The sequence below is a fragment of the Equus przewalskii genome, chromosome 3 (genome assembly GCF_037783145.1).
Source record: "Equus przewalskii isolate Varuska chromosome 3, EquPr2, whole genome shotgun sequence".
In the NCBI taxonomy this organism is placed as follows: Eukaryota; Metazoa; Chordata; class Mammalia; order Perissodactyla; family Equidae; genus Equus; species Equus przewalskii.
Window position 1 is genome coordinate 88,018,744 of NC_091833.1, and position 19,078 is coordinate 88,037,821.

General features: G+C 37.5%; 1 protein-coding gene across 2 annotated transcripts in view; it reads right to left on the reverse strand.

Moving 5' to 3' along the window:
• WDR19 (WD repeat domain 19) overlaps positions 1–19,078 on the reverse strand; it is a 92,235-nt gene that overhangs the window by 60,505 nt on the left and 12,652 nt on the right. The window contains exons 6-14 of one of the 2 annotated variants that reach the window (XM_008520684.2): positions 17,699–17,814; positions 13,561–13,641; positions 12,286–12,398; positions 11,835–12,008; positions 3,666–3,736; positions 3,030–3,202; positions 2,827–2,941; positions 1,855–1,961; positions 996–1,118 (exon numbers count right to left, since the gene is read on the reverse strand). In XM_008520684.2, coding sequence (XP_008518906.1) covers positions 996–1,118; positions 1,855–1,961; positions 2,827–2,941; positions 3,030–3,202; positions 3,666–3,736; positions 11,835–12,008; positions 12,286–12,398; positions 13,561–13,641; positions 17,699–17,814 — 1,073 coding nt within the window. The remainder of the gene's footprint in view (positions 1–995; positions 1,119–1,854; positions 1,962–2,826; positions 2,942–3,029; positions 3,203–3,665; positions 3,737–11,834; positions 12,009–12,285; positions 12,399–13,560; positions 13,642–17,698; positions 17,815–19,078) is intronic. The other variant, XM_070615128.1, reaches the window with a different exon arrangement.

A 19,078-nucleotide genomic window follows, 5' to 3' on the forward strand; every position in this document is an offset into this window, starting at 1 on the left:
GCTACAAATTTGCTAGCTTCTCAGTCTTCACTGTCCTCATCTCTAAAATTTCCCTGCTTATTTTACAGAGCTCATGAGAGAAAACAAGTGAGATTAGGGCTTTATAAACTGTTATGCGTCATATAAATTTATTGTATTTACTAAATTTACTGTATCACTTACCACTTTACCTGATACACGAGACCTACTTTACCATAACAGCACAAAGATTAATTATTTTAGGTTTAATTTAAATTTGAAAGACTCTCTCTTATGGTAATAAGCATGTTTTAAAACATGCTCTTTTTAAAAAAATAATTTCATTGAGAAAATGAAAACTTTGAAACAGTGAGTAATTGTTTTTCTGATGTGGAAAGCAATGCTTTTTCTACCAACTTTACTGGATTCTTTTAGAGAATAAACAAGGTAAGAGGTATGATATGCTTTGAAAACTCTGAAAACATTTTACAAATATAAGATGCTATTACTATATTTTAAATCCATGTGGCTAATATAATACTTAGAGGTATAGGGTTATGATTGTTCAAAAGACCAAGAAAGTAAAATGGGATTGTCAACATTCAATTAATTTTAATATTTATTAAGTGCCTACTAAATATAGGTACTGGAGGTATAAAGTTGAATGAGGTATCTTGGATTCATCATCAAATTAAACCTTAAGGTCTCTATATTAGGAAAATGAAGCTTGGAAGGGTTAAGCAGCAGCTAGCAAGTCAGAGAACTGGTATTTGAGCCCAGATTTTCCAGACTCCAAAGTCTGCCCTTTTCACTATGCCATCAAAATTGCTTATAATCAAAAAAGCACTTGATACTAGCAAATAATATTACCTATGTGCTCTACATAAGTACATGTTTTCATACATTTATATTATATAATTATAAATATTATATTTATGTGACATAATATATAATACATTTATATATAATAAATACATTATATTACAAAGTAAAAATTGGCAATCCCTTATGTTCTGTATTAGAGAAGACATACGTACATCTGTACCATAGATGAGGAAATCCCCAGTTAAGGCGTGACACAGAATACGGCACTTATCATCCACTGCTGGGAAAAGTCGAGTCTCACGTTCTTCTTGAGCGTCCAACATTTCACTTTCTATCTAAAACATCAAGAATAATAATGGCTCATATACTTGGGTAAACCTGGTCTGCAATATCTAGAGGGTAGGAAGGGTCTTTTTCTTTTGTTCAATTAAACGGTCAGACTCGCCAGACTACCAGAGACCAGTTTACTCAAAAGCTATCGGACAGGAAGCACAGCTTGCTAGCGGGGCAGCATTAGACATGGCCCTTCAGCGGGCATAGTCTTCACAGCAGGCTCTGCAGCTGTCTAGTAGCTAATTTCTTTGGCCTGCCAGATGCAAAGAGTCAAGAAACAGATACGGGAGATGCCCTGGTTTAGAAGCCCCATCTTCCAGGTGCTAATATCTTTGAACAACTTAATAGGTATAGTTTTGAGGATTCCTAGCAAGCGACATGCCCAAATATAAGAGCCAATGCATTTTTATAGTTTTTTTTAATAGTCAATCAGATTTTTATAGTTGATTTATAGTTCCTTCTAGATGCAAATTACCAACAGGGTCATCTTTACCTTAAGCAATGTTGTGAGTAGCACAGTTGATACTTTGTCAGGTTTCTGGGGAATAGAGCTTGAAAGTTAACTGAATGTCTCATACACAAGGCAAGAGTTTTGTTAAACTTCATCCATATCCAGCTTTCTAGCTAGTTTGTACAAAGTTGCTTCCTGATAGTTACAGTTCTTGATAATTAGACATTAGGCCGTTTATCGTCATCATTTAACTGAGCAGGCCTCCAGGACATCAAAATTTTACTTACCAAATGTAACTGGACTTTGCCTTCAAAAAGCGCAGCGGCATAGTCGGAATGAAGGCAAACGCTAGCTACTGTCCCCAGATATTCCATATCTTTCAATTTTTTCACGCCTGTAGCAATTTAAAGAAAACAATTAAAATATAACTTTATCTTATATAAAGATTTGCAAATAATTTTTAAACGTATGCCTTTACAAGAACATTCTGAACTTAAAATCTTTATATTAGCCATTCTAAAGAAAATCTTAGTTGTCATATAAATTTGCCCTCAGGAATTCCATAATTGTTCACATGCAACAGAGAAATAGAAAATAAAATCACATGCGAAATAACAAAAAATTAAACCGTAGTGACAATAATGGTTTACTCTTAATAGTGTACTTTACCTGAGGATAACTCTCAGGTTTGCTCTATTCCTGAGGGGTATCTGACCTCCAGTGGGAAAGGGGTGGAGACAGGAGGGAGGGTAAGAAAAAGCAAGGCTCCCTCAGATGCTAATGGTCATTATTCAAAGAATAAAAGGGGGGAGGAAACTAACATTTATTAAGTACCTACCAGTGGAGAAGTGCCTAAGAAAGTCATTATGGAACAGCAGATCGCATGTTTACTTCATTTAATTTTCCTCACAAGTAGAAGCATCCTTGTTTCCCAGATGAGTAGACGAAGGCTCAAGGGGTAAAGACTTAGTCTACATGCAGCTAAGAGAGGCAGAAGGGGAATTTGAATCCAGGGCCTAATTCTGAAGGTCATACTCTGCCACTGTGCTATGCTGTCTTCACTACAAAGGTAAAGAATAAAACCTTCCCCAAAATTAGGACATTTTTTAGAGGATTCACAAAACCATTTAAGCTAAGAAAGAGATGTCTGAAGAAAAAAAGAGTGAAAGACTTGGTCTTAAAGGAAACTTTCAGTGCTTCCCAAGTAATAACAGAGATGCTATGTTAGATAGGAAAACAACAACTGCTTTTAGACTTGCCATTCTCTCCAAGGACATAAAACCAAGCTCGGTTATTCATTCCCACAGCTAGATGATAAAGTCCTACTGCTACAAAGTTGGGTTCCACATCAACGGAAATTGTGATTGGTGGCTCCTATAACACAGAAAAGTAACAGCAGTAAATCAACTGCTAAACCTGATTTGACTTTAGTAATAAAATAAAAATAACACCATTTTCATACTCCTTCAACAGGGTTGGCTACAGTGACTTCAAGGAGAGAGGTGAGACATGCAATCCTTGTGCTGCAGGCATCCCCGAGTATGGGAAGCTTGGTCAGGAAAACATGGAGTGAGCCCCTTTGGGTAGACAAGGCCAGCAACTGGCCATCATCTGTCCAGGACAAGGTGCCCAACCCTGAAATAATTGACAAAATAAAAGATTATTCAAAAACAAATGTACTGTTGCAGGCAAACAAACAAATATTTTCACTTAAGCACCCAGAAGCATAAAAATCTTCAAATGTTTTCTTTAATAGTTTCAATGGTCTTTATTTGGAACTAGGAAATTCACCCAGGATTGGCATATGAACACAAGCACTGATTCATTCAATACTGGCTCAAAGAGAAAATATGTAAGAAGAGAATTGGAAATGGGATAAAAATCACTATAAATGTTTGGATCAAAGTGGACTTATACCCTTCCAGTCAAGGAGCATGACTCAACAGAATTACTAAAATAAGGAGGCCATTTTAGGGCACTCTAGTGAAGGGTGTTAATTTTATTCCTCCTATAATGAAGGCAAATCATACAATAACAAAAACATTCCTCTGTGTAATTGCACTGATAAAATGTCAATCTGCTTCAGAAAAATAAGTACCTTTATTTTCATCATCCAGGTTGATTATAGCATACATGTCTTTTAATTCTGCCAAGTCATGGATTTTAATGCTGAAAAATAAGAAAAATATATTTTAAATATAAGCATTAAGTAAAACTGTTTTAGTTCCCAAAAAATTACAATCTATGGAACAGGTCAGTGTTCTACAAAAAGGGATGTGCAGGATGATCTATTGGGTTAAAACAAAAAGCTATTATAATTTCTATATTTAATTATATCTTAAATTGGGGGGTGGGGGGCGGTGCCCAGCTTAATTCTCTGATCTACAGCTTCAGGAACAAGGAGGCTTAAATTGTCCTGAAGAAAAGTTTGAGTAGGAAAACATTCTCCTGCGCAGTATTAATTACTGTAAGATGAAACGGGTTTCTCTTTGCAATGTGCTCCCCCCACCACTCAGAGTTCTTTCACATAAAAAGAAGTGAGGTGTAATAGAAAGAGCATTCAATTTGGAATCATGAGGCACAGGTTGAAAGTTCTGGAAAATTGGGGCATAATATTACTTCATAGGGTTACTGGAGAGAGTAAGTTGGTTGATGCAAATGAAAGCTGTGTAGCACCATTTTGGGACCTAATAGTTGTGATATCTCTTTCCTCCTTGTCTCTTTTCCTCTCTCTTTCCTTCCTTCCTCCGTCCCCTTCCTCCCAGTGTTTTCCCTTTATATATTTTCCTTCATCGTTTTCCTTTAATTAAACTTTGTCTTTTGACATAATTGTAGACCCACATGCAGTTGTAAGAAATAATATGGACAGATCCTGTGTACCCTTTACCTTTTCCCCCAGAGGTAACATCTTGAGAAACTACAGTATAATATCATAATCAGGATATTGACATTGACACAATCCACGAATCTTATTCAGATGTCCCCAGTTTTACTTGGACTTCTTCTGTGTGTGCACATGCATGTGTATTTAGTTCTATGCAATTTTATCACATGTGAGATTCCTGAGATCCCCAACCACAGTCAGGATACAGAACAGTTTTATCACCGGAAAGATCCCTCGTGTTGCCCTTTTATAAACACACGTACCTCCTTCCTCCCCACCCAGCCCCATCCCTCACCCCTGGCCTCCACTACTTCTCCATTTCTATAATTTTATCATTTCAAGAATATTATATAAATGGAATCATACAGTGTACAACTTTTGGGGATTGGCTTTTTTCCACTCAGCATAATTCTCTGGAGATTCATCCGAGTTGTTGTGTGCATCAATAGTTTGATCCTTTTTATTGCTGAGTAGTATTTCATAGGATGATGTACCAGTTTCTTAACCATTCACCCACTGAAGGACATCTGGATTGTTTCTAATTGTTGACGATTACAAATAAAGCTGCTATAAACATTCATATTCAGGTTTCTCTGTGAACATAAGTTTTCATGTCTCTGGGAAAAGTGGCCAGGACTGCAATTGCTGGGCCATATGGTAACTGCGTGTTCAGTTTAAGAAACTGCCAAATTGTTTTCTAGAGTAGCAGTACCATTTTATATTCCTACCAGGAATGTATGAGTGATCCAGTTTCTCCTGATCCTTGTCAGCATTTGGTGTTGTCACTATTTTTAACTATAGCCATTCTAACAGATTGCAGTAATACCTCATTGTGGTTTGAATTTGCATCTCTCTAATGGCTAATGATGTTGAACACCTTTTCATGTGTTGATCTACCATCTGTATATCTTCTTTGTTGAAATGTATGTCTTTTGCCCATTTTCTAACTGGATTGTTTGGTTTTTTAACTTTTGAGAGAACCCTTTATATATTTTAGATACTAGTCCTCTATTGGATCTGTGGTTTGCAAATATCTTTCCTCACTTTACTGCTTATCTGTCCATTCTCTTAACAGAATCTTTCACAGAGCAAAAGTTTTTAATTTTGATGAAGCCTAATTTACCAATTTTTCCTCATATAGATCATGTTTTTGGTTTCAAATTTAAGAATGCTTTGCCTAACCCTAGATCCAGAAGATTTTCCATTTTTTATGTAAAAATGTTACAATTTTGTATTTTACATTTAACTCCATGATCCACTAATTTTTTTTTAAAGATTTTACTTTTTTCCTTTTTCTCCCCAAAGCCCCCTGGTACATAGTTGTATATTCTTAGTTGTGGGTCCTTCTAGTTGTGGCATGTGGGACGCTGCCTTAGTGTGGTTTGACGAGCAGTGCCATGTCCGTGCCCAGGATTTGAACCAACGAAACACTGGGCCACCTGCAGCGGAACATGCGAACTTAACTACTTAGCCATGGGGCCAGCCCCCACTGAGTTAATTTTTGATTAAGGTGTAAGGTTTAGCTTCAGCTTCATTTCTTTTTTGCTTATGGATGTCCAATTGTTCCAGTACCATTTGTTGAAAAGGCTATTTTAATTCTATTGAATTACTTTTGCATTTTTGTCAAGAGTCAGTTGTACATATTTGTGTGGGTTTATTTCTGGCTTCTTTATTCTGTTCCATTGATCTCTCTGTCTTTCCCTTTGCCAATACCACATGGTCTTGATTCCTGCAGCTATACAGTAAACTTCAATATCAGGTAGAACGATTCTTCTCATTTTATTGCTCTTTTTTAAAGATTGCTTGTAGCTATTTTAGAACATCGTTTTGCATATGCATTTTAGAATAAACTTGTCTATATCTACAAAAAAACATGCTGGGATGCTGATATGAATTTCATTAAAACTATAGATCAGTTTGGAGAGAACTAACATCTTTACCATATTGAATCTTCTAACCTATGAACACAGTATATCTCTCTATTCATTTGGGTCTTCATTGATTTCTCTCAGCAGCACTATGCAATTTTCATTTTCTTTGGAGTGATTAAAAATGGTATTATATTTTTAATTTGGTTTCCACACATTCATTGTTAGTATATAGAAATGTGATTGATTTCTGTGTGTTGATCTTGTATCCTGCAACCTTGCTGAACTCACTTATTTTAGATCTAGGAGTTTTTTTGTTTGTAGATTCCTTGGGATTTTCTACACAGATGATCACATCATCTGCAAATAGACATAGTTTTACTTCTCCCTTTCCAGTCTAGATGTGGTTTATTTCTTTTTCTTGCCTTATTGCAGTGGCTAGAACTTCTACTATTAGGTTGAGTTAGAGTAGGGAGAGTGGATATCCTCGCCTTGTTCCCAATCTTAGGAGTCAGGCATTCAGTCTTTCACCATTAAGCATGATGTTAGCTATAGATTTCTTGTAGATGTTCTTTAACAAGTTGAGGTAATTCCCCTTTATTCCTAATTTGCTGAGATTTTTATCATGAATATAAAATATTTTTTGTGTATCAATTGATGTGATGTGTTTTTTCTTTAGCTGTCGTTATAGTAATTACATTGATTTTTGAATGTTAAACCAGTTTGCATACTTGGAATAAATCCGACTTGGTTATGAGCTATAATTCTTTTTACACATTGCTGGATTCAGTTTGCTAAATTTTATTGAGGATTTTTGTGTCCAAGTTCATGAGAGGTATTGGTCTGTAGTTTGCTTTCTTTTTCTTATATTCTCTTTGATTTTGACATAAGGGCAATATCAGCATTATAAAATAAGTTAAGAAGCATTCCTTCCTCTTATTTTATGAAGAGATTTTGTAAAATAGATGCTAATTATTTTTTAAATGTCTGGTAGAATTCTCCACTGACACTATCTGGACCTGGGATTTATTTTTCAGGAGCTTTACGACTATTAGTCAATTTCTTTAATGGTTACAGGGCTAATTCAGATCATCTATTTCATCTGGGTTGAGTTTTGGTAGTTAACGGTTTTTCAAGACTTGTTCCATATCTTCTAAGTTGTCAAATTTCTGAGTGTAAAGTTGTTAGTAGTATTCCTTTATTATCCTCTTAGTGGCTTCCAGATCTGTAGTGATACTCCTGTTTCATTCTTAACATTGGTGGATTTGTGTCTTCTCTCTTTTATTTTAGTCATTCTAGCTAGAGGTTTGTTAATTTTAGTTTTTCACATGAACAGCTTTTTGTTTGATTTTTTCCTATTTTTAAATTTCCAATTTCATCAATTTCTCCTCTTTATTTTCTTCCTTCTGCTTTGGGTTTATTTTGCTCTTCTCTTCCTAGTTTCCTGAGGTAGGAACTTAGATTATTGATCTGAGACCTTTTCTCTTTCCTATGTAAGCATTTAATATTATAAATTTTCTTCTCAACACTCCTTTTGCTGCTTCATACATTTTGATATGTTGCATTTCAATTTTCATTCAGTTCTATGCATTTTTAAATTTGCTTTGAGATTTATTCTCTGACCCCCTGAATTATTTGGAAGTAGGTTAATTTCCAAGTGATTAGAAAATTTCCTGTCATCTTTGTGTTACTGATTTTGAGTAATTACATTACATCAAGTGTAATGTAATTACATTGAGTGTGATTACATTATGTTTAGAGATTTAAACTTGAAATCATACAAAACGAGTTTAAGGCAGAGTGACCTTAACCTGACACTAGCCCCTCATGCAAGTACATGCCCGAGACAGCCCACAGAGTCACAAGCAAACATAAGTTCCTGACATGACTTCCCCAACAGCCCTAGTGATCAACAGTCTCCCCTGCCTCCCAGCGCCTTCCCCATATGTGCCCCTTAGATAAGACCCCCATGGAGCTTAACAAACCCTGCTTTTTTGATTTGAATTGACTCCAACCTTAGCTCAGGAACCCTAAAGTAGACCATCCATGAATCCTATTAAAGGCATGTGCCCCAAGTCCTGTCTCTTTCTGTCTGCACTCTGCCTTGACCTCCCTGTGAGGCCCCTTGAGGCCTGCCAGGTACTTCCTCCAGACATTTGAATAATAAACTTCTCTATTTCAATTCCTCTTGTGTGTTGTTGAATCACAGCTCACCATCCGGCACCCTGTGCTTCACTTAATAAGTGTTAATTTGACAAATTCAGAACAAAGTCTTTTATCTTCTTGTTGATCTCCTGTCTAGTTGTTCTATACATTATTCAAAGCAGGGTACTGAAGTCTCCAACTATTATTGTTAAATTGTCTATTTTTCCCTTCAATTCTGTCAGTTTTTACGTCTTGTATTTTGGGGCTCTGTTGTAAGGTGCATACTCATTTAGCATTATTTTATCTGAACAATATGCAATACCCCTGTTTATCTCTGGTAATTTTCTTTCCCATTTGTCTGGTATCAATATAGCCACCCCAGGTTCCTTTTGATTAGTGTCTGAATGATCTTTTTCCATCTTTTTACTTTTACCTAGTTATATCACGATATTTGAAGTGAGTTTCTCATAGACAGCATATAATAGGGTCATTTAAAAATTCCATTCTAGGGGCAGGCCCCGTGGCCGAGTGGTTAAGTTTGTGTGCTCTGCTTTGGCAGCCCAGGGCGTCAGTGGTTTGAATACTGGCCGTGGACACGGCACCGCTCATCAGGCCATGCTGAGGCGGCATCCCACATACCACAAGTAAAAGAACCTGCAACTAAAATATACAACTATGGACTGGGGGGATTTGGGGAGAAAAAGCAGGAAAAAAAGAAAGAAGATTGGCAAGAGTTGTCAGCTCAGGTGCCAATCTTTAAAAAGAAAAAAAAATTCCTTTCTAATAGTCTATGTCTAATAACTTTGTCATTTACATTTAACATAGTTATTGATATGTTTTTTATTTGTTTCTACTTGTTCTTTCTGTCTTTTGTTCTGTTTTTCCTTTCTTCTTCTAGATTTGAACATTTTTTAGTATTCCATTTTAATTTATCTATTGTTTTTGTATTATTTCTTCACATAGTTTTAGTGGTTGCTCTAGATTACAATATACATACTTAATTTCTCATAGTCTATTCAGAATCAATATTTTACCACTTCAAGTGGAATGTAGAAATCTTATCACATATAAGAACTTTACCATCTCCCCTTCATGTTGTAGTTGTCTTATGTATTGCATCTTTCATGGATTGAACACACTATCAGACAATACTATAATTTTTGCTTTCAATAGCCATGTATGTTAAAGATCTTAAAAGAAAAAAATAGTCTGTTATATGTACCAAGATATTTGCCATTTCTGTTGCTCTTCCTTCATTCTTGATGCCCCAGATTTCCTCTGTCATCTGTTCTCTTCTATCTGAAGAACTTCCTTCAGCAATTATTTTAGATCAGATCTGCTAGCAATAAATTCTCTTCATTTTTGCATCCGAGAACGTTTATTTCACCTTCATTACTGATCACTATTTTCATTGGATACAAAATTTCAGGTGACACTTCTTTTCCTTCAGCACTTTAGAAATGTTGTAATGCTTCCTTCTGTCCTCTACGGTTTATGGTGAGAAATCCACTGTCATTCAAACTGTTGTTCTCTGGCTACTTTCAAGGTTTTTCCTTTGTCTGGAGTTTTTAGCAGTTTGATTATGATGTGTCTGGGCCTAGATTTCTTTGGATTTATCCTTTTGTGGATTTGTTGAGCTTCTGTAATATATAGGTTTATGTCTTTTGCCAAATGTGAGAAGTTTTCAGCTACTATTTCGGAGACTCTTATGACACAAATGTTAGACCTTTTATTACTGTTTCACAGGTCCCTAAGGCTCTGTTTACTTTTTTCCAATCTTTTTATTCTCTGTGTTCAGACTGGATATTCTATTAATCTATCCTCAAGTTCACTGACCCTTTACGCTGTAACCTCCATTCTGCTATTAAGTACACAGCATTAATTATATCTTTTGGTTCTAAAATTTCCATTTGGTTCTTCTTTGTAGGTTCTATTTCTTTTCTGAGACTATGTCTCCATTTGTTTTGAGAATGCTAGCCCTTACCTCTTGGAGCATTTTTATAATAGTTGCTATCTGCATTATCTTGGCATTGGCATCTTTTGATTGCCTTTTTCTAAGCGAGTTGAAGTTTTCCTGATTCTTCATACATCTACTAATTTGGGCTTACATTCTAGACATTTTGAATATTATGTTAGGAGACTCTGTGTCTTGTTTAAATCCTGAAGAAGGTTAATTTTTCTTTTTTTTAACCAGGCAATCAACTCGGTTGGTTTCAGGCCACAAGTTTCAACTAGCCGTCTGTGGATTATGGTTTAAATGTCAGTTCCATTTTCAAAGCCTTTGCAGTGGTATTCAGATATGTCCCTGCCTGGCCCACTCAGTGGCCAGTATAGTACCCGGGCCATGATCTATCCCTTAGTTCAGTTCTCAAAACCTTTATGAGGAGACATGCATATGCAGCTCAGGGGGATCACAAATATCTTTATAGGATTGCTTTCCAGAGCTCCTCCCTCGCCAGGATCTCCCTGGTATTTTCTGGTTCCCTGCGGCTCCCGTTTTTGGTCTTCTAGCAGGAAAGCTGGAGCTCTGGGTACCCTGTTCTGCCTTGTATTTCCCATAACTGCACCCACACCTGCAGCTAAGCAGTGGGAGGAGAGAGAGAAAAATAAGCAACAGGGGTTTGCCCCACCTTCTTGAGACCACAGCTCCTCTAATTGGAGAGGAGGGTTATCCTCCATCAGAATTTTAGGTGCCTGTGGGTCCTTGCTGCCACTACCATGGTGAGATTGCTTAGGGGCTGAGGTATGAGAGAACAGAGAAATAAAAAGAAAGAAAATTGGGAGATTTCCCCAACTCTCTCTGAGTGTTAGGAGTTCTCTTTCCTGCAACTTGAGCCAGAATTAGAGGGCTCCTCTCAGAGCTCTCTCTGTCTATCCTCTGGTGCCTACTTCTGGATTTCGGGCTGCCTTGAGTCCTGAGAGAGACCAGAAGACAAACAGGAGACTCACTGCTGGTTCGGTGGTACTTCAAATTTTGGTCTTCCTCTCCAATCTGCCTGCTACTATTTGATTCTCAGAGTCCCTAAATAGCTATTCCATGCATCCTTCCCAGGTTTTATAACTGCATTCAGTGAGAGGGAGGGTGGAGAGGGCTTACTCCACGGTACCCGGAACTGCCTATTTTATTCTTAAGATTGATTTTTAAAGCACACTCTATTTTAGGTTTTGTATTCAGTATGCATTTAGTATTTTGGGTTTTGCCCTGAGTATTAAAGGGAGAAGTAAAGGAGTGTTAGAAAGTTTCAATTGCAAGCATGTTCTAAGAGTGCAAGAAAGTATGGTTGATAGATTCACGTTAGCTATCAAAGTCTTGTTGACTGTTGAATACTCCTCATATGAGCTTTCCTGGGAATTTGTGAATATAACTTACCAGTTATCGCCACAGGTAGCAGCTTTGTTAAGGGTCTGTGATACTGCAATACTGGTTAGACTATCTTTATGGTCATGAGCCTGAAATATTTCTTGACCAATCTCTCGAAAATGAGTGGAAATGACCACAAAAATTCCACGTGAGAAACCAATCATGATGTAGCCATCACCATACCTATAGTAACAAAGACAATAATACAGCAAAAAGGGAGATGCACTCTCACTGGCAATACAGTAAATAAGCAAGTACATTGAAACTGAGGAAGTAGAGAATATAATTTATCAAGGGCCTATGTGCCAGATGATATTCTAGGTAGTTTCACGTACTATATCATAGTCTGTAATCCAGAAAATGTTATATATAGAAGTGAAAATGCTACTGGCAAAAATTAAATATAATTAGTAAGGAAAAGCACATGGATATCTTTCTGTAACGAGCCTTCAGTACATACCAGCTATAGCAGACAATGTTGCCGTAGCGCTGCTGAAATTCCAGATCAACCGGGCTATCTGGTTCATTCAGATTAAAAAGAAACAAAGTTTTCTTGCCAACTACCACACTTATCTGCCAGAAAAAATTAAGAGATTGCAAAATGAATTATTCAGTACTGCATGAAAAGACCAATAAGCAAATTCAAACAGCTGAACCTAATTTATGAATACAAATGAGCCAAATTTAGATGTGTTAAATGTTATTAGTCAGATAACAATGTGACTAAAAAAATACATTTTACTAATATCTAGTCTGGGAAGGGCTGGCTTTATGAATATCCAATATACCCTTTGAAGTATACTAAAATAGCTGGGTGGAATACCATTTAAAAATTCCCTATACTTCTCATTAGAGTACTGTGCAATACGGGACCATTAAGTCTGACATAGTTCCATTGAAACTGACTCATATTTGGAGTGTAGACAGTCTTCCATTCTAAGAGGCCATGGTGATTTTGAACTATCTGAGATTACAGGTCTATACCCATGTGGATAATCTAGCTTGGCTTTTTTTAATCATCACTCTTTCCATCACCTGCAGGTCACTGGTCAATGTGGCTAGACTAGTGTCCCTCTGCTACCCAGACAAGACAGAACTTAACCGTAATTTTCAGTGGAGACTGTAATTGTGTTGGGGAGAGGAAAGAGTGTATTATGTATGCGGGCTCTTTAAGGGTGACGGATATAAATGAAAAGAGAAATACTCTGATATACTTCCTTGTTTCTAAGATGCTATCAATTATAAGCCACTATCAATTTAATAATAGCTTTTTAAGAAATGAAGAAACATTACTTCACTAAATGTATTCATGCTGATTGTGAAAATCATCTGGTTTTAGAATGTTAAAATGCGGCAGGGAAAATGCATCTAAGGTAATGAGAAAATAAAAACTACAACTTTCAGAGCTCTAGTTGCCACATCTGATAGAATGAAAATAAAAAATCCTATGGAAATCAGTACTTCTGTTCATAAAGGTTCCCCCACTGTTTTTGCTATCACAAGAATGAGAGGAGCAATACCAACTTGTAACAGGAAGCTATCCTCGTTTGCTGTGATACCAGGTAGCCAACGGCGGTAAAAATAACTTTTAGGCCTGAGAGACTGGGGCCTACAATGGTTTAGTAAGTGATGGACTATAATTTTTTACCACTACAGAGTCTGTGCCATCCTAGAAAAGTATACTCTGCAAAATTATCAGAATAATCTGGGCGTGGATTTGATTTAGAATTCTTACTGTGTTTTCAGCAGCAGAGGTTCGGTCATCAGTCTTCATCATGGAAAACTGCATGTCGCTGGGCTCTGATCTCAGCGGAGTCTGCAGGGGTAAAAATATTATCACTACGAATAAATCCAACACTGCAACTCATTCCGAATGCTAATAAAACAGACAACTTGCTTTCAATTTTGTTATATGTTGGACTAATAACCTGAAAATCTTACTGCCACAAACATCTAGAAATTCTGGATGAAACAGAACATAAATCTTATTAAAATGGATAGGTAAGCTTGAAAGAAGGTAAGGAAAATTTCCAGGGACCGTAAGCAAAGATCAAACTAAAACCCAAAGTGTGTGTAGAAACTGAAGAGGCAGCTATCCAGAGCAGCTAGTAGAGGAGACAATAAGGATTCCATCTGACTTGGGTTGAGCTTTGGGTTAGAAAAAAGCTGAGGGGCCAGCCTGGTGGCATAGTAGTTAAGTTTGCACGTCCTGCTTCAGCAGCCCGGGGTTCGTGGGTTCGGATCCTGGACGCAGACCTATGCATTGCTTATCAAGTCATGCTGTGGTGGCATCCCACATACAAAATAGAGGAAGATTGGCACAGGTGTTAGCTCAGGGCCAATCTTCCTCACACACACACAAAAGGAAAAAAGCTGAAAAAATCATTTTCAAATCAAAGAATTTCCCTTCTATCCTCCTTATGGTCTGAGGTTCAAATTTATACTTTGAATGGTCCAGAAACTCCCTGCAGCGTTTGGCAAAAACAAATCCAAGGCTTCTTCCAAGGCTGCAAAATACGTGCACAGATAAGCCCTGCTGAAGAGGAGCTCACAATCAAATGACCGGCACTCACAAAGAAACAAGGCCAAGAGCAAGAGCCAGCAGATCTAAAAACAACAGAATCATCAGACAGAGAGGTCATCAATACTTTTAAAATGACTAAAGTCATGAAGGGACTCCTAAGTATGAGAAAAGACAATGCTTTTTTTAAAAGTCCAGGCGGATTTTAAAAAGAATTACAAATTCTAAAATAAAAAAATAGAGTCATTAAAATAATAATAAAAAAAAACCTCAATGGGATACACAGAAGATCAGACAAATTTGAAGAAAGAATAAGTGAACTGCTTTGAGGAAATTATCCAAAAGGTTGCACAGAGTGACTCAAAGATAAACTATGAGAGATTAAGAAATCTGAGATGGTCCAACATGTGTTTAACAGACGCTCCAGAAGGACAGACCAGAAAGGGCAAGAGGTAATAGTCAAAGAAATAACGATCAAGAATTTTCCACAATTCATGAACAACAGCAATCTTCAGATTCAGGAAACAAGACAAGTCCTCAGCAGGACAAATAAAAATAAATTCACACAAGTAACACTGGAGTTATCTGCAGAATAGCAGAGTCAAAGCAACTCAGAGAAGGTACCAAATGAAGCAACACTTAAAATGTACGCTTTGCTCACCACATGACAACTTAAGTAGCATGTCTAATTCTGAAGCACACTTCTCAGGGATTAGAAATGGGAAATAGTTATCTTGCATGTAAATAAGGGCTGAACGGTAGTGGCTTCCTGGCATGTTATGCAGAAAAATATTCTAGGGTTATGTCTTGATTCAGTGGAGAAAAGACCACCAGTATCTACTGAGAATGCCTGATATGGGTACAAAAGGGAGGAGCTGTAGCACTTGTACTATATACATCTACCATTCTACCTCTAAAGGGCACCGATATAGAATGACTAAAACTATAATTTCTAGAAACTATTTTTTATAGTAATGCCAGATTAATCTTCCTTAAGAAGCACTGTTATCATGCTATGGTTCTGCTCAACGTGGCTGAGTTACTTACTCGTGCCTAATTTTCAAAGTTTTCCAGATACAGGAACGAACTTCTTCTTCAGCCTTGTTTTCTATAAATTCTCAAAGCCCAAATCTTCAGTCAGGCCATCTTGAAGAAACCATGACTAAGCTGTAACAAGTTTTTCCTCTCATCTTTGTTCTTGCTGCTCTGCCTGGACTGAATGTCAGAGACTGCCAAACGTCTTGCATTTATCCACTAAAATGAGTTTTAGTTGAGCTCATGGTCACCTAGGTAGGCTACCTTTGAGCCTCCCTGGCAGCAGTTAGGTGTGACCACATGACTAGGTGCTAATGATATGAATGGAAATAATAAATGCATCTTCCAGATCAAATCCTTTACAAATTTCTTGCACACCGCTTCTCTTTCTCCCTTCCCTGGAACTGAAATGCAGATGTGGTGCTAGTACGCTAGCTTCACCCACACAGATGAAGGCAAAATCCCCTTGAAAATGGCAGAGCAATTAGATGGAAGGAAGCTGGGACTCTGTACGATCTTGTGACACAGAGATATACAGATGACCAGCCTACCTCTGTTTCACGAGAAAGAGAAAGAGGGAAAAAACCCACCCAAACTACCATATTCTTAGAGCCATTGTAATTTGAGGTCTCTCTGTTACAGTTTAGCCTATACCCTGACTGATTCAGATCAACTTCTCTCTTTTAAACATTCACAATCCAGCTTTCTTTCTTTCTGGTGAGGAAGATTGGCCCTGAGCTAACATCTGTTGACAATTTTCCTCGTTTTTTTCTTTCTCCCTGAAGTCCCAGTACATACTTGTATGTACTACTTGTAGGTCCTTCTAGTTCTTCTATGTGGGACACCACCTCAGCATGGCTTGATGAGTGGTGCTAGGTCTGCGCCCAGGATCTGCACTGGCAAACTCAGGGCCACCAAAGCAGAGTGTGCAAACTTAACCACTATGCCACCAGGCCGGTCCCTACAACCCAACTTTCACTGATCTCCTCAATCTCCCAAAGGCTATAGGACTTGTAAGCTACGCCACAAGACCTGGCAATTAATCCTATCAGGCCACGTGCGTTTTATCATGATTAGTTTTGTCTTCTTGAGAGTAGGGGCCTGTGGTTGGCAGCCTCTAAGATGGTCTGCAATGATCCTTAGGTTCCTGTTTTTTATGCCTTTGTGTAATCCCCATCCCTGCCAACTCCATCCCCTGAGTGAGGGCTGGACCTAATGACTCACTTCTACAGAACTGAATATGGCAAAAATGATTTTGAGATCAGATTATTTATTAAGAGACTGAGGCTCAAGTCTTGATGGCTGTTCTCACTCTCTCACCAGCTGCTATGTTGTCAGGCATTCTATGGAAAGATCCATGTGGCGAGGAAATGAGGCAGGCTTTCAGTCAATAGGCTGAGAGAAACTAAGCCTAACCACCTGTCTGTCAACAACCACGTGAGTGAATCTGGAAACAGACTTTTCCCTAGTCAAGCCTTCAGATGAGACTGCAGCCCTGACTGATAAAATAATTGTAGACCTACAAAAGACCTTGAGGCAGAAGCACCCAGCTAACCACCTGGATTCCTCATCCACAACAACTGTGAAGCAATAAATGTCTGTTGTTTTAAACTGCTAAGTTTTGAGGGTATTTATTATGCAGCAATAGGTAACTAATACAGGGCCATATTTCATATTTCTTCTATAGCATAGCACAGTGCCATATACCTAGCAGGTATTCAAAGAATGTGTTAGTCAATATTGCTCTAGCATATTACGAAATCATAAACCAAGTAGCCCAAAGTAAAATTTTTCCATTGGTGAGATTATATGGCTACTGGTGATGCAAATTCCCTTAAGGAGGGGCCTCTGAAGATCTAATCAATCTTGGGAAATTTGAACAGCAGTAAAATTTAGTCCTAAAATTAAATTCAACTAGGATTAGTTTGGAAGCAATTTAACACATCTGTTAAAGGGATGGGCTTTAGAATCAAGCAGACCTGACCCTGAGTCCAGTTATTATTATTAATACTATGAATATACACATATAAAATAAGCTATTTCCCAAATACACTGACGATAACCACAGAGCTAATAATCCATGCTAATACTACATAATGGGAAATGTACAACGCAGGATATTTGGGTAAAGTATTCATATTAAAGAAAAATGTTCTAATACACACAAAAAAAGTTAACGATATTTAGAATATGACGTTATTATATATATATCTCACTTAGAGATTTTCAAATTTTATAGATTAGTTTGATAGACAAACTTCATTTTGAAGAAAAATTTGAATATACCATTCAGACCAAAGAGATATTACTGTATTACCTGTCTTATCGTGTCACCTTCCTGATTACTAACTGTAATCATTTTATCTTCACCACCTAAAGCAAGAAGATTTTCTGTATTCCAACATCCACATGTGATTCTCTTAGTATGTTTTCCTGAAAAAGAGATGATTTTTGTATAGAAACGTGGATTCCTCAAAAAAAAAAAAAAAACAAACCAAAAATCTGTGATGTCAGTCTGAAAGTTTAGGGAGTATATTATGAAAATTAAACAGATAAGGAATTAAAAATCTCATCAGAGCAGTTAGTGTCTAAGAAACCTTATTTAGAACAGTTTATTACCAGGGTGTAAATCGAGATAACGGTATATAAGGGCAATACTGTTTTCCAACTTTTTATGTAGATATGAGCACAGGCCCTAAGATAAAGATACTCTGCTCCTCAACAAGTTCATTTGTTTACCATGTAACAAGACCTGTAACGATAATGTCTTTAAGAGAAGTAAATCCCAAAGCACTGAAGTTATCTTTACTATATTCAGTTTCATGGTGTGGTAAACTCTTGACATAACCAGATTCAACACACACAGTTTTGACTATTCATGTATTACAAAAGGACATATTATGATTCACGATGATACTGAGATGCAAATATGAAAGTGTCCTAGAGAGACCTGTGTTAAGAATTGAGTCACATCGTCATCAAGTGACATTAGATAACTGCTAAGTATCAGGCTTTTTCACTGAGCCATCCGGCCAGGGCAAAAACTACATTCAGGGCTGGGGGGGCAGGGATCACATGCTTGACACTGTGGGCATTTGTTGAAGGTCCGAGGATAGATAAATCCTTGAGTCCCAAGATTAATTCTACAATGAGAAGCAGAATGGTTAAGTATACAGATTCGGGAGTCAGACTGCCTGGGTTTGAATCTTGGCTCTACCACTTAACTGCAAAATATTGGATAAGTCACTTAACATTTCTATTCCTTAGTCACGTCATTCAGAAGTTAGGGATAAGAGCAGGACCTATCTCACAGGGTTGAGATAAAGTGCGTTAAAGCACTAGAAGAGTGCCAGGCATATAGGAAGTGCTATACGGTAAGTGTTAGCTATTTTAGCTATTATTGAGAAACAGAGACCACACTCATTTTATTCTTTGTCCCCCTTATAGAACCTAATATGGCACCTATGCAGAAAGTAGGTTCTGAAGAAATAGTTGTTACACGAGTACTCTGAGGCAGGAGTGTGTTAGGCTCAGCAAGGAGGACAGTGTGGCTGGAGTGGAGTGAGGAGAGAAGAATATGAGATGAGGTCCGAGAGTTTGCAGGGGCCAGTTCATGCAGGGCTTGGCTGGCCATTGTGAGGACTTTGGCTTTGACTCTGGGTAGGATGGAGAGCCACTGGAGAGTTCTGAGCAGAAG